This window comes from Ochotona curzoniae, unplaced genomic scaffold (assembly GCF_017591425.1).
Source record: "Ochotona curzoniae isolate NIBS_2020 unplaced genomic scaffold, NIBS_Ocur_1.0 contig_3432, whole genome shotgun sequence".
Taxonomy (NCBI): domain Eukaryota; kingdom Metazoa; phylum Chordata; class Mammalia; order Lagomorpha; family Ochotonidae; genus Ochotona; species Ochotona curzoniae.
Genome location: NW_024465859.1, coordinates 755,841 through 771,039, shown reverse-complemented (window position 1 = coordinate 771,039; position 15,199 = coordinate 755,841). Strand labels below are relative to the sequence as shown.

The window sequence follows — 15,199 nt, the reverse complement described above, 5'->3', positions numbered from 1 at the left end:
AACACGCAGTACACACTGGACAGCCGTTCCCATGGTCAGTGCCCAACATCACACAGGGTGTTGTGAGCTGCTAAGGGCCCAGGTCCAGGTGTTCCAGCCATTCCCCTAGGCACTTGCCTTCCAGCCTCCCTAACCCAGCTCCCCTACAGAGGGAGCACTCTGAGACAAGACCTCAGCCAGAGCCCCAGAAAATGGGGCATGACACATTCACATCAGGGATGGTTGTCATCTATTTGCTCTTTATCATTTACCATTTTCAGTTTTACTCTCATGGGGAATCTTGAAATGAAAAAAGAAGTATTAATGTTTTATCATCTTTCAAATGATTTGAGTTGAGAGAGAGAGAGAGAGAGAGAGAGAGAGAGGAGAAGGATTGCTGGTGATCAAAGACTGTCCTACATTTTAATTTCGAAACTTCAAATCAAGACTCAGTAAAGGATAGTTTAATACGCATTGCCTCAAGACCATCAATGCTATTGGTATTGTAAAAAGTGTCATGGAGAGCAAAAGTCACAAGTGCAGGTGTACTGCGTTGTTTGGTATGCCGTGACACTCTTGTCATGGTTAGCTGAGCCGGTGACTTGGTTTAATAAGATAGTGACTGGCTCCCAATTAAACATATAGTTGTGACCCTCATTAAAGTGGAGAGGAAAGCAGAAGGAAAGGGGACGTGGTGAGGCCTGGGCTCCTTCACCAGCTGGAGGCTGCCTGGCTTGGCTCTGAAATGTCTCATGCCACTCTCACTAGGCTCAGACAGGAAATGCCACAGAGCCAACCATCAACACAACTCTGGCTGTCAGAGTGGGAATCATACATACACAGGCTAGGAGTCTATGTACTTGAACATGTATGTAAATATATGTGTGCATACATGTACTGCATGTCATATACAAACTCATCTTTGTGTCCACATGTTTCTGTGATTGTCAGTGTGTATCAATGTCTGTGGTTATATGTGTATACAGTTGTACATGAATAGGTACTTAGGGGGAAAGCTGTAAAATGAGTTTACGGATACAGCAATGAATCTTCAGTCCTCTTTGGTGACATACATGCATTAGTTATTCTTTCCCTGGGCAGTATGTAACTCAAATGCATATTTCTAGCAGAGGATTGTGCTGAGTCCTACAAGCTAGAGCTCCGGGGGTTGAGCGAGCGAGGGAGGCCCCATCTGCCTAGAGTGGGCTCATCCACATGTATCACACAGCACTGGCAGCCAGGGTGCCTCATTTAGTGCAGGTGTGTGGTGCAGGTGCAGGCTGAGTAAGTGGAGGCCCTTCCAGGCCAGAGCCATGAGGGCTCCCGAGGTCCCATGGATGTGCTATTACAGAGATGAAGGCAGAGACGACAAGAGCAGAGAAACAAAGGCTGCACTCTCAGGAACTGGTTCCTCCCTTCCCATGCCCATCCCACTTGCCTCTCTGCCCCCGCAGAGGCCTGGGCTAGCAGCAGAGCCCGTGAGGGTCTGGAGGTTCAAGGCAAACACTGCTATGCAACATTTCAGCTATGCAGTAAGGGGGATTTTGTGCTTTCCTTCAAGTACATTGAGGATATGCTTTGGCAGATGTGACCCACAGACCTTGCATATTCAAGCTTTCATACTGCTGCTCACAGAGAGCTTCAAAAATGGCCATGGGGTTGTACTTGCCAGGAGAGCTCTTGTCTTCCCTGGATTAGACCATAACCCACTCCTCCATCCTTGGTGTATGCTCACCCTCCCCTGCCATGTTCATCCTGAGCACACTGCATTTGCCTTCCAGCCCAGCACCCAGTGCCTTGCCTGTGTGCTGATACAGTCGTGCAGGGCTCAAAGACCCTGGATCCAGCAGCTGGGTGGCTGCTCCTACCTGTACAGGAAAGGCGCGACCGTGGCAGTGTTGGGGTGGTTGTATTGCTGCTGGGGCTGAGGTAGCTGGACACTGACGGTATTGCTTCCCGTGGTCTGGGTGGTCCCGACAGACCCACTGATGGTCTGGCTGCTGATGCTGTGGTTCAGCGGGGTCCCCCCCGGGCCCTTGCCCTCTGAGGATGCGAGGCTGGAGGAGGAGCTAGAGTGTCTGCCGTCCAACTGAGGCTTCTGTGGGGGGAGCCCTGAGCTTGGCTTCCCGCTCCGGCTGCGCTCCCCTTCCTTGGATGGTGTGGTGGCACCTGGGGACTTGCCGGGCATGCTCTTCATCCCTGGTTTTGGTATCCCACTGTGGGAAGGGGCTGATGCCTCCTTCTTGGCACTGCTGAGCTTCCCTCCCTTGGGGATGAAGCTGGCAATCTTGGAGGACTTTTTTGGCATCTCGGTCATGGCCATTCCGCCGGGTTCTTCCCTGGGCTCTTCCTTGGCATCTGGCCTCTCGGTCACAGAGGCCCTCTTGGTGAGGTCCCTGCCTTTTTCCTTTTCCTTCTCCCTCTGTTGCTTCTCCTTTTCTTTCTCATTGGCTTTTGGGGAGCTCCTCTTGTTGGTCAGTGCCCGGCTGAAAGTCCTCTGGGCAATGCCCTTGAGAGCAATCTTGGGGCTGCTGGACGCAGGGCTCGCTGCAGAGAGCCCACGGCCAGCAGCCTCTAGCTCTCCACTCTCTTCAAAGCTGGGCAGGATTTCTAGCCGCTCACAGCTCGTGTCCCGGGATCCTGGGCCTTCCCCTGCCTTGGAAGTCCCTTTACTGTTAAAAAGCTTGAGCTTTTCCAGCATAGATTTCTGATTGTTGGGAGCCGGCTTCATGGCTTCGGGTGCAGGCCTGGGGACCTCTGGCCCAGACGGCTTAACAGAGAGCATGGATGAAGTGGCACTGTGCTTCACACTGAGAGACTTGCTGCGCCACGGCTTGGAGGCCACACTGGGCTGGGGGATGGCGGAGGAGGTGCAGTTAGTGGGGGTGGAGCTGCTGGTGCTCTCCAAGGAAATGGGTGCATTTTCGCTCATCCCGGACTGGGAGGAGGTTGAACTTGCCAACAGCTCTGTAGAGAGAGAAGAAAAGGAGATCTGAATTCCTTCTGCTGACTTGCAATGAAGAGTGGAGGCTAGACCACAGACACTTAGCCCATCACTCCCAACCCAGATGCCCTTATATCGGCCTTGTGGCTTATCCATGATCAAATTACATGACCAACTCAGCTTCTTCCTTTTATCACACACCATTCAAATTTCTCCTACCCACATTTTCATGTTACGTGCTGTGCAAATGCATGCCCACTTAAAAGCATAAAAAGCAAGAAAATTCACAGAAAAACAAACTAACAATATCTTGTGCTGAGACTCTATAGTCATATGGCAGTGAAAGAAACCCACAGGAATTATCTAGTATGCTCCAAATCACTCAATCCACAGCCCACAGTTACATGAAAGAGTCAAGAATCATCCATCAGGACCCAGCTTCACGGCACAATGGGTGCCACATGTGATACTGGAATTCCATATGAGCACAGACTTGAGTCCCATGTGCTCCACTTCCTGCCTAGCTCCATGCGAATGTGCCTGGGAAAACAACCAAGCATGGCTTGAGCACTTAGGCCTTGTTGGCCATAGGAGACCTAGCTCCTGGATAAGAACTTCTGGCTCCTAGCTTGAACCAAGTCATTATAGCCATCTTGGGAGTGAACCAACGGATAGAAGATCTCTTTGTCTCTCCGTCCCTCTCTGTCACTTTGCATTTCAAACATGTAAGTAAATCTTAAAAAAAATTATGCAAATTTTAAAGAACATTGTAGCAGAAGCATTAAAATGAAATGGAATCTTCCTCCCCCTCAAAAAGAAAAAAAAAAAAAAAACAGAAAAAGAGGAGTAGCCAAGTACAAGCTCTATAGAATGTTCTAGAAACGCCACAAAGTCATAGCGAACAATGAGTATTTTCAAAAGGTACCAACTTGATTTAGGAAGGACTCTGGGAAAAAATTCTTTTTTTCTTATTCCGCCTGAGAACACAGGCTATGCACACAGCTTCCCACAGGCAAGAAAACGTACAGGTTATCAGAAAGCTGAGGCTTCCCCCTGCCGTTGGCCAAGTATTTTCCTGACCAGACTTCTCAGAAAAGCCTTAAGCTATTTCTTAATCAGAGCCAAAAATTATTCTGAGCAGGGTGGGCTCAGGTTCTGCTGGCACTGGGGTGGCCTGGTATCACAGAAAGAAGATGACTGTAGCCTCTTCTTCCAGCAGCCCTGGGTTGAGGCAGAGCTGTCGCCCCACACAGCTGCTGGCCGGAGACAGTGTCAGGGGAAGGGTGACATGGCTGAGCACCCCGCCTGCACCCACCCACACCCCATACCTCATGGGTAGAGCAGATCCATTGCACCCCCTGTGCTCCAGCAGCACATCTTTGCCGGCAAAGCCACAGTGCCATCACTTACCTAGCGGCAGCCACTTTCTCTCGCAATGATTCCCCGGGAACAATCCTCCAGCCGGAGAGGCTGCCCTTCCAATTGTCACAAGTGTTTTCGGTTAAACTGCTCATGTTTCTAATTAACTTTTGTCATCCACAAACTACTCCAGTGCCCAGAAGCCTGGCGGGATTAACGGCTGCTGCTTCTCCTTTTTTCCCCTCCTTTCCTTTAATACCTATGTTCCGCTGCCTTCCAGCAACAGAGTAAACTGTATATAGAGCGGCTTTTTATGATTTAAAAGTCAACGGCCGCTGAGGCCAAGCGAAGGCGGCCCCTGTGTGGGGCGTGAGCCCTGAGCTGTGAGCCTGGCGAGAGGAGCTGCCTCCCCGTTCGGGGCTGCTCGGGAAGCCTCAGCTCCAGGGTGATCCAAAGCAGACCTCCCAATGTTTTAAAACTCATACATCTTCCTGCCTTCCTGGGGATTGGGGTTTGGAGGGGAGGGTGCTAGACAATCCTCCCTAACAAAACGCACAGGGAGCTGCTGGATCGTTTCCTGGGGAGAGGCAAAAACCAACTTGCAGACAGTCTCAAGGAAGCCACGCACACTGCTGGGCATCAGAGGGGCTCCAAGGCTTGACACTGCCCACCCAAGAGCCAACAGGTGCCTCACAGGGAGGAAGCTGAGACTTGGGAAGACCTAATGAGGGACCTGCAGCACGAGGCTAGATGTGGACCCACATGGGATTTGAACCCCAGCTTTCTGATAGAGATATCTCTGGAACCATGTCACACCTAGAGAGTTGATATGAACAGCAGTCACTGCAATCAGAAAACTTCTCAGGCAATGACTTTGTAAAAAACACTGACTTGGGCCCGGCGCGGTGGCGCAAGTGGTTAAGGTCCTCACCTTGCACGCCCGGGATCCCATATGGGCGCCGGTTCTAATCCCAGCGGCCCCGCTTCCCATCCAGCTTCCTGCTTGTGGCCTGGGAAAGCAGTCGAGGATGGCCCAAAGCTTTGGGACCCTGCACCCGGGAGACCCGGAAGAGGCTCCTGGCTTCGGACTGGCATAGCATTGACCATTGCGCTCACTTGGGGAGTGAATCATCAGAGATGGAAGATCTTCCTCTCTGTCTCTCCTCTCTGTATATCTGACTTTCCAATAAAAATAATAATAAAATAAATCTTAAAAAAAACACTCACTGACTTGATTTGACAGGAATATAGGGAAGAAGAGAGGGAGCAAGGGAGGGAGGGAAGGAGAGGAAGGGAGAGAGGTGGGGAGGAAGGGAGAGGGAGAAAGAGAGTGAGAGAAAGGAGAGAGAGAAGGATAGGGAGGGAGAGATCAGATGGCTTACTCCCTAAACAACTGCAACAGCCAGGCTGGACCAGGCTGAAGCCAAGAGCCTAAAACTCCATCCAGGTCTCTCAGATTGCTGACAAGGGCTGAAGCACTTGGACTACCTCTGTTGCTCTCCCTGGGAACATTAACAGGGAGCTGGATTGGAAGCGAGGCAGCCAGGTCTGAAAATGGTGCTCCAAAATGAGATGCCAGGTAATAAGTAGCAGCTTAACATGCTGTACCACAATAAAAACCCCATCACAAGCATTACCTGTACGGTAATCACAGCTAGCCCTGCCAACAGGAAGGTAGCAGCTTCCATCACAAAGGGTGTCTCTCTAGCTGAAATACCAGTGATTGGGCACCACCTCTTAGAATAACTACCTTTCCCATTACCTAGTCATCCATTCACATACACATTCATCCAGCACCTAATATGGCAGTCACTGTTCTAGGTCCTTGGGTATACATCAGGGAGAAAAACAGATGTAGCTCTACTTCTCCTGCAAGTTGACATTCTCGCAAGGAGGAACCCAATAGAGTCAATTTCATAAATAAAGTATTTTGGAAAATAAATCCAAAGGAAAAGCCAAGGGGACCCAGGAGAATGCTGCATGTTGTCCTTGTAGGAGATATAGAATTCCACTTAAAGGAACACCTCCTTTTTCCTGGCGAGTCTGAGCATCGTCCCCAGGGCATGCGAATCAGCATGTTCATGCTCTGAACTCCTATGAGGCTTTCAGAAACAGTCTTGGCAAGAAATGCCCCTACTTACCACTTCTATACATTTATAACACTCCTAACCACAGCTAGACATTAAATAGCAGCCAGTTGACTAATAATTGATTCAGAAAGAGACACCTGGTTTATCTAAGCGAAAGAGCCAGAGTTACTGAAAAGTCTGACTTCTTCAAGAAAAGCTGGCAAGTGCAGAAGAAAGGCCTGCTCAAATGTCAGTATGCCAGCTTTTCATGGTCACTTCCAAGACTCCTGCCTTTCAAATGTCTTCTCCTCTACTGCCATGTATTGCACCACATGGCATGCTTCCCCGCACTGTGCTGCTCTTGGATTCTGTACATATCTTTACCTTTAAGGCCTCTGGGAGGGCCACCTACTTTACAGCACACTCTATAATCAAAGAGGTGAATAAATCCAGCTCCTCCCCTTCAGCAACTCACTGCTCAGGGAGTGCAGCCCAGTTTCAAACAACCCCCCAAATGATGGAAAGTGCTCTATATGGCCATAACAGGTATTATGAGAACAAGAGATGCATGCAACTAATTCACCCTGGAGAGTTTGGGAAGACTTCCTGTAGGAGGCAATCCCTGGGTTATCAAATGGTACTTTCTTGATGGCTTGTTTGTTATTCCACTGGGTCAGGCAGATGCTCCCCTCCCTGATATATCTGTGTGTTCCCAACCCTGCTGCAACACAGACATATTCAGTTTATGTTTTCTAAATGTTTGGTTGACATTTTGACATTTCAAGTCACACATATCGGAATAAGATTTGTGGTAAGTCATTAGGTTTTATGACAGCTTCTCAGGAGCTTCAGAATTCCCACCTGGCATTGAGTCTGGGCTTCTTTCCTTACAGAACCACAATGACATCTGAAGACAGCTTACTGTGTTTGTGACAGGCAACACCCGGAAACAGCTCTGAGTTTAGTCTCTAGAGAAAAAGTCTTTGGAGAAGGGCTAGAAGGCCTGAGGGCTTCTGAGGATCAGGTCACCAATACTTTGTGCTTATATCACAGCCTTACTGAGAGGTTTCAGGTTGCAAGTGGTCCTGTTTGGGGGAACCTGACACATTTCCATTGCTCCTAGGTGATCAAGTCAGTGACCTGCGATCTTGTTGGGTGGCTACTTGGGACTTGTTCTTTATTTGGTACCAAGCCTCTCCTAATGCTAGAATCCTGTGAATTCTAATGTAAGATACTGAGATACTGAGATACACGCAGCAGAGGGTTTAGAGTAGACCAGGGCTAAAGCTCCGTTACCAACAGAGGTATAAAGCTTCCCATCTGTTGTTTTGCCTCTTTGGCCCGGTCATCCCATCTGTATGGAAGAGGATGAACTATTCCTCTGGAGTTCTTTCTGCTGTTTTTGTGCAGACCTCAGCAAGGCTCTGCGAAGCCTGGGAGGCTGGGTCATGGCCAAGATGTCCCTACAAGCACAGCCCTCATTAGTCCTATCACTCTGTGCTGTAATACATGGGGTATTTCCCTCCCTTCAACTCTTCCCCTGCGCAGCTCTCATAGATAAGACTGGCAGACAGATGGAGAAAACTGGCTTGGTCCAGGCACAGGCAACCTTGGACAAGTCTTGTTTATGAATTCAGAAATGCTAGCATCCTAGGAAAACATGACTGGTTGAGGGAGGCCGGGTGACTTATGAGGAAGAACACGCCTTTCCCTAATAAACAACAACTTTTTTTTTTCTCACAGACAGGAACCTTTGGTGGAGCAAAGGACTCAGAGGCAGAAAGAAAAGCATGAAAGAGTGTTCTGCAGCTCAGTAGTCCACAATGCAGTGTGGGCCAGGGGAACTGGTGAGCCACTCAGGTGGCACACGGATTGAGCACTTCCATGTTTGAAAAGGTGCATGCTTACTTTATGGAATATAAAAAAAAAGACAACCAACTCATAAATTTTCATGAATAGATTAAAAATGAACCAATTAAAAAAATCTGAAAGAAATGAGTGATTCACAGACTTGACAAAAATCATGAAGGTTTATGAGTGGGGAAACACGGTGGCATGTCAAGACATCATCATAATTCAACTTATTCTTTCATAAAGTGTTAACGGACCAAACAGAAATCCAATTGCACAGCTCAAATAGGGATATGATCATAACACATCTAATATGGCCAATTTTTAAAAAGGATTTACTTATTTTTACTTGAAGGGCAGAATGACAGAAGAGAGATAAAGATCTTCCATCTCTTGTTTACTCCTCAAATGGCCGTAATGGTCCGGACTTGTCCATGCTGAAGCCAACAGCCTGAAACTCCATCTGCGTCTCACATGAGTGGCAGAGGTCCAAGTACTTGAGACAACACATGCTGCCATCCCAGGCACAACAGTATGGGACTGAATCAGAAACAGAGCAGCCAGTACTTGAACTGGTACTCTTAAACGGAATCCCGGCATTGCGAGTAGCAGCTTAACTAGCTGTGCTACAATGCTTGCCCCTGAAATGGCTACTCTTTTAGTGCTTTATTTGTTTATACGGACTTGTTTATCATGTGCTATTTTACTGAGAATAGACAGATCTGGCAACACGCCTGGGTCTTGTTGAGCCAAAGATAATTTAAAAACATCTCTAACAACTTTTTGACCACTAAACATAGTAAGAACATTATACATGAAAATCCAATAAGCTTTCACTTACCCTTATAAAAACTAAAATTATCAGGCATTCTATCATGTACACTAATTTTGGGCACATTGTACTCTGGACTGTTCTAAGAAATGCTGACCAGACAGGGCCCATAAACACATTTTTCTATCCACTGACGGGTCACATTTGGCTGCCTGAACACCTCTGTTCTCAAAGGCCAGTTTATGAAGTTCACCCACCACCAACTGAAAAACACGACAAGAAGGAAAAGTCTCATTTGAAATACTGCAGGCAGGATGTCTTTGAAGAACAGAAGACTTTTTTTTTTTTTTTTTTTTTTTTTTTAGGGTTTAGAGAGAGCGTTTATCCTCCAGTGGGGAGGGAAAATGTTTGGTTTTTCTGGCAACCAGCCTAAGCCCTCCCTGACAGGATCCCAAAGCTTTCTAAATGAAAATACTGTCTTCATCAGATAAATAAGCATTTCTTCCTCCCAGCCTCTGCAAAGGTGGACACCAGCCCCAGGTCTGTTTTGCCACCAGGTACTGGTAGCAAAATGTTGGTGGTCTCTTCTTGATGCCAATAGGCACAGAGGTGGGACGACTTATACCACCTGATCCCGGCTCCTGTAACTGCCACTGTGATTTGAAACCTGCCCCAGGGATATTTCTGGTCTAAATCCTCTCCAAAGTCTACAGGGAATAGTTCTGGTCATTTGGCCTGGGAAAATGGTTGTAATTTCCTATAATTTGTCAAGGTGTCAATCTTGAGCATTCAAATTTGTCAGGATAATTGAAACCAGTTTTTCCCTCATGTTTTTTTTTTTTCCTTGTAAAGTATATATTTTCAGAGTGGCCCAGGTTTCGTTACAACCCTGTTAGCTACCACCCTACAGAGGGGAACATGAACTTCTTAACGGCTCTGTCAGAGGAACAGTCTCACCACTGCTGTTTCAGTGTCTGCTGTTTAGGGCATGTGCTTAATCATAGTCTGACTTTCTCAATTCCATCCTGGAGTTGATTGCTGGAGCTACAGACAAAAGAAGAAGGGGTGTAGACAAGAAGGTAAGGGAACATGGGCCTGACATGATGGCTCAGTGGCTAACTCCTTGCCTTATATGATTGAGGATCCCTTATGGGCACTGATTCATGTCCTGCTGCTCTCCATCCCTTCCAGCTCTCTGCTTGTGGCCTGAGAAAGCAGCGGAGGATGGCCCAAAGCCTTGGAACCCTGCACCTGCATGAGAGACCCAGAAGAAGCTCCTGTCTCCTGGGTTCAGTTCAGCTCAGTTCTGGCCAATGCAGCCATGTGGGGAGTGAACCAGCAGACAGATCTTTCTCTCTGTATTTTCTTCTCTCTCTGTAAATCTGCCTTTGCAATAAAAATAAATCTTAAAAAATAAAAAATAAAAGAAGGTAAGAGAACATGCAGCCAGACAGAGCTGAACTTTGGAGCCACGTATTGAGGGTTTTACAATATCTGCAACTCCAAAGGCTCTCAGGACTTCCAAGCTAGAATGAAAACAATGACCTACATAATCAAATATAATTGCAAAATTGCTTCATTAATGCAAACTCTACCAAAATCACAATGAGATTTTCTTTGGAAGACACAAAGTTATCAATTTAAAATTCATACAAAATCTCAGGGACCTGGAATAGTCAAAAGCATCTTGGAAAAGAGCAAAATTGGAGATCTCATACTTACTAGTTTCAAAACTTTAAAGCTGAGGAACTCAAAACAATGTGATATTGGTCTAAAAGTAGACACATGGATCAGTGGACTGGAGGTTAGAAACAAACATTTGTATATCTGGTCAAATGATCTTCAACAAGAGTCCCTCAACTATTCAGTGGAGAAAGGATGGTCTTTTCACCAAATGGTGGTGGGAAGATTGAATAATTATTTGCAAAAAAAAAAAAAGTAAAATGCCATAGGGGTAGCAGCCTTACACTGTATATAAAAATTAAGTAAGGAAAAAAATAATCAGAGCCCTCAATGTCTCAAATAAGATCAGCTCTAAACATAAAAGATAGGACTGTAGAAGTCTCAGGAGCAAACCTTCCTGACATTGAATATGGCAATGAGTTTTTAGACTATGCCAAGAGCATAAGCAGCAACAACAAGATAGATAAGTTGGACTTTATAAAAATTTAAAACTTCTCAGCTTCAAAGCACGCTGTCAATCATTACAGTGAAAAGTGCCTACTTAGAAATCATGAATCTGATAAGGGAATGAAATCCAGAATATATCAAGAACTCTTACTGCTCAACACCAAAAAGCAACCAGATTTTAAGATGGGCAAAGGACTTCAACATGTACATCTCAAAAGAAGGTATGTCAATGACTGATAAGAACATGGAAGACATACAGGATCACTCATCATTTGAGGATCCAAATTAAAGCCACAGTATCCACTGTGCCACACCCACAGGGATGGCCATCACTTCAGACAGTGTTGTTGACATGTGTCACCCTGGTTATGGTTACAAGCTATGTGTTACAAAAATGGCTGACACACTGTTAGGTGTTTGGAATTGGTTGCTGGGGGTCAGAGGGGAGAGGAGCAAATAAACAAACAAAAAATGTTTTCCCATACTGTACTACATTCTTTGTGCCAGTCTTGTGTCTTTCAGGCTAGTCATGGCAGCTACTCTCTCCAGAGCTAAGTGACCGCAAATGACTAGAAGATTTGAAAATGCTTTCAGTGCTTTGTCTTCTGTGTATGGTGGGAAATTTCCTAGACTGGGTACTTTTCACATAGAAGTGTTTCATGTTTTTAAATCATTTTTTGTTATTTTTTTTTTTTATTTGAAAGGCAGTTGCAGAGAGGGAAGGAACTACAGAAACAGCGAGGTCTTCCACCAGCTGGTTTTTCTGCCCATATGGCCACAACAGCCAGAACTGAGCCTCTCTAACACCAGGAGCTAGAAGTTTTCTCTGAGGCCTTGCATGTGGGTGCAGAGGTCCAAGGACTTAAACCATCTTCTACTATTTTCCCAGGCCATTAGCAGGGAGTTGGATCAGAAATAGAATATCTGGGACACAAACTAGCAACCGTTTGGGAAGCCAGCACAGCCAGCAGAAGATTAGCCTACAGCACTGGCCCCGGTATTACACATTTTTAAAATCCTCCTACTCGCCTGGATACAGAGATAAACTGCTAGTGTTTAAAGAAAAATGTCTTAAAAAGTGCATTTCTATTCTTTATATTTATCACTGCCTAAGGCCATATCACCCTCAAAACACCTTTTTTTCTCTTGAATATATTGTTCCAAATCCCTGGGAAAACACCTTTGCTTCAATCAATCAAGCCATTTCTCTATCTTGTATCATACAGGGTTGTAAGAAAGGACAAAATTAGCTGTAGAACCTCCCCGCCTTTTCTCAATGATGAAAAAAATTTTTTGCTGTTTTTTCTTAATTTTTATTTTTCATGATATAGTTCTATAGCTTCATAGATTTTCTCTTCCTCTCTCCTCATTCCCCCCACCGTTTTCCCCTATATTATTACAATAGTATAGTCCTTCAGCAACAGTGACAAGGTCTAATCATTTTGCTATTTAAATGTAAACACAGACAAGGTCAGACATCCTATTGTCAAGAAATATTTAACAGTTTGATTGGGAGTCCAACTTTTATTCAGGAGCAGAGATGCATATGTAATGTATCTTTACTTCTCCACATGCTAGTCTCCATTATACAGTTAGCCAGATGACATATGTATATACATGTTTACTTATACATCTATCAATCCTGTGTTTTGCATGAAGGTTACTTTATGTCAGAGAGAACATATGGTATTTGCCCTTTTGATATTGGCTTATCTCACTGAGCATAATGGTCTCTAGTTGAAACTATTTTATTGCAAATGGTAGAATTTCATTATTTGTAATGGTTGAGTAGTATTTCATGGAGTAGAAGTACCATACTTTATTTATCAACTTCTCTTTTGATTGGCATCTGGGTTGTTTCCATACATTTACTAGAAAATTTCGCAGAGAGATCAGAAACCAGTCTCTACCAGGGGAGCAAAGAGGAAGAAGACACATCCCCACCTCCAAGCCAGTGAGGCATCCCTCCATGATATGCATTTTGAGCATTATACTCCTTTACATGTGTTACATTTTTACTTTTTAAAAGTTTAAGTGCTTGAAAGGCAGAGCTACAGAGAGGGAGAGGCAGAGGTAGAAGCACAGAAGGAGAAAGGGAAAGAAAATCTTCCATCCATTTGTTCACTCCTCAAATAGCCACAATGGCCAAGGGGCTGGGCCAGGCAAAGAGAGGAGCCCAGAACTCTCTCCAAGTCTCCCACATAGGTGCTGGGGCTCACAAACTTGGGACATTTTCTGTTGCACATTAGTAGGGAGATGAATCAGAAGTAGAACAGTTGGGACTTGAACCTGTACTCAAATGTGATGTCAGCATTGCTGATGGCAACTCAACCCAGCCCCAAGTGCTCATTTTTTGCCCCAATGCCTAAAAAGTTCATGAAAACAGACATTAGAGGGTTATGATCAGGCAGATTTCTACCAACAGCTGGGCTCATAGGACCTGGCTCCTTGAAAACTGATGGTATCTGGGGTTATGTTAACCCAGGAGTGGTATCCAGAGCATCCTTGTCTACCAAAGAGATATCAGACCAAAGAGAAACATGAGATCTTAAAATTCTGGGCCTGGGCAGGTTCTTCAGAGAGCAGTTACTTAAGTCAATCTTTTCCTCAAAACATAGCACTGGACAGGTAATGTTTCCTTCAAGGTCTTAAATTCAGCAAATGGATACAACTGTTACTAAATTTTAGACTGGAATTTATATAACTAGCTTACCTGGCTCTACCCCAGGCCTATCCATTGGAAACGTTGGGAGTGGACCCAGAAACTGGAGTTTTAATTAGCTCCCTATGTGACTGTAGCTAATAATGAAATTCAAAAAGCAGGTGCTAGATACATCAAATCTCTTTTTAAATTATTATTTTATGATACAGTTCCACAAGCTCTTGGATTTCCCAGCTCCTCACCAGATTCCATCCCTCTCTTTTGATTTCCGCTCTAGTATTATAATGGGTGAACCTTCACGAACAGTCATAAGTCCATCATTCTGCTATTGAAGTGTTTCCCTACATTGTAGGCATGGACATGTCAGAAAGTCCAGCATCTTACCATCAGGATATTTTCAACTATTTCACTGGGAGTGCATTTTTGGTCTGGATGCAGAGACACACTGCACTTTGTCTCCACACCTGAACATATCAGAAGCATCAAATCTTGCCTTGGTGCAATGAGAAACCATAGTTTTCTCAGGATACAAAATAGAAATGGTGAGGGTTCTAGGTCACTCTGAATGAGAAGTGGCCACAGTAACAGAGATACAGCTAAGAGATCAGACAATTTGAGAAAAGGCAATGATGGGAGATCTCTTTTATCAAGTGGCTTATCTTTTTTCCTTGATAATGACCCTGGGTGAAAAATAAATGTTAAAGCAATACCTATCCAAATCAGGTTATGATTCAAGACAGATCTGAACAGGAGATTCTAAGGCAACTTCAAAGTCCTTGGAGTGAGGGTGGTGGAGACAGTTGAGAGAGGCAGCCAGGAGCGAGCTTAGGAGCAGCTGACGGCGGGGGCTGAGGGCGGCGATGCTTATAGCAATTGTGGAAAACAGGAGTCAAGCCAATCTCTCTCTTCTCATTTGTTCTCTGCTACACTTCTACCAGGGTAGCTCTTGTTAGATCTAAGATGTCTATTTCAAAAAAGTTCTATTGCTATATATATATATATATGTATATGTATAGATAGATAACATATTAATGTTATAATAACATATATATGTATATGTATAGATAGATAACAATATTAATAACATTTACATAAGAACAGTAGCAGCCAACATTTACATAGCTTGTGCTTTGTGCCAAACCGCAGGCCAATAAGCCCTTTTCATGTATTAGTACCTTCAGTTCGTGGTATAGAACCAGTAAGGTAGGTTTGTAACCATCAGGTTTTACCAATGAGAACACAGGCACATGGGGTTAGTAAGGTACTCAGCATCAACCTGATTTGAGCCCAGCAACTTTATTTCAAAGTTCATACACTTAAGCTGTACTTCTAGTCTATCCCATCTTGGGAAAAGAATCCTAGACTCTGTTCTTCTCTTAATACAAGAGAAGGGTCCTTTTATCAAGTCTTCTGCCAACAATTTTAGAGACATT

General features: G+C 45.0%; 1 protein-coding gene across 3 annotated transcripts in view; it reads right to left on the bottom strand.

Moving 5' to 3' along the window:
• Window positions 1-15,199, bottom strand: part of NAV2 (neuron navigator 2) — a 390,873-nt gene that overhangs the window by 172,101 nt on the left and 203,573 nt on the right. For all 3 annotated transcript variants that reach the window (XM_040980004.1, XM_040980005.1, XM_040980003.1), the window contains one exon: window positions 1,848-2,946. In XM_040980004.1, the coding sequence (XP_040835938.1) occupies window positions 1,848-2,946 (1,099 nt within the window). The remainder of the gene's footprint in view (window positions 1-1,847; window positions 2,947-15,199) is intronic.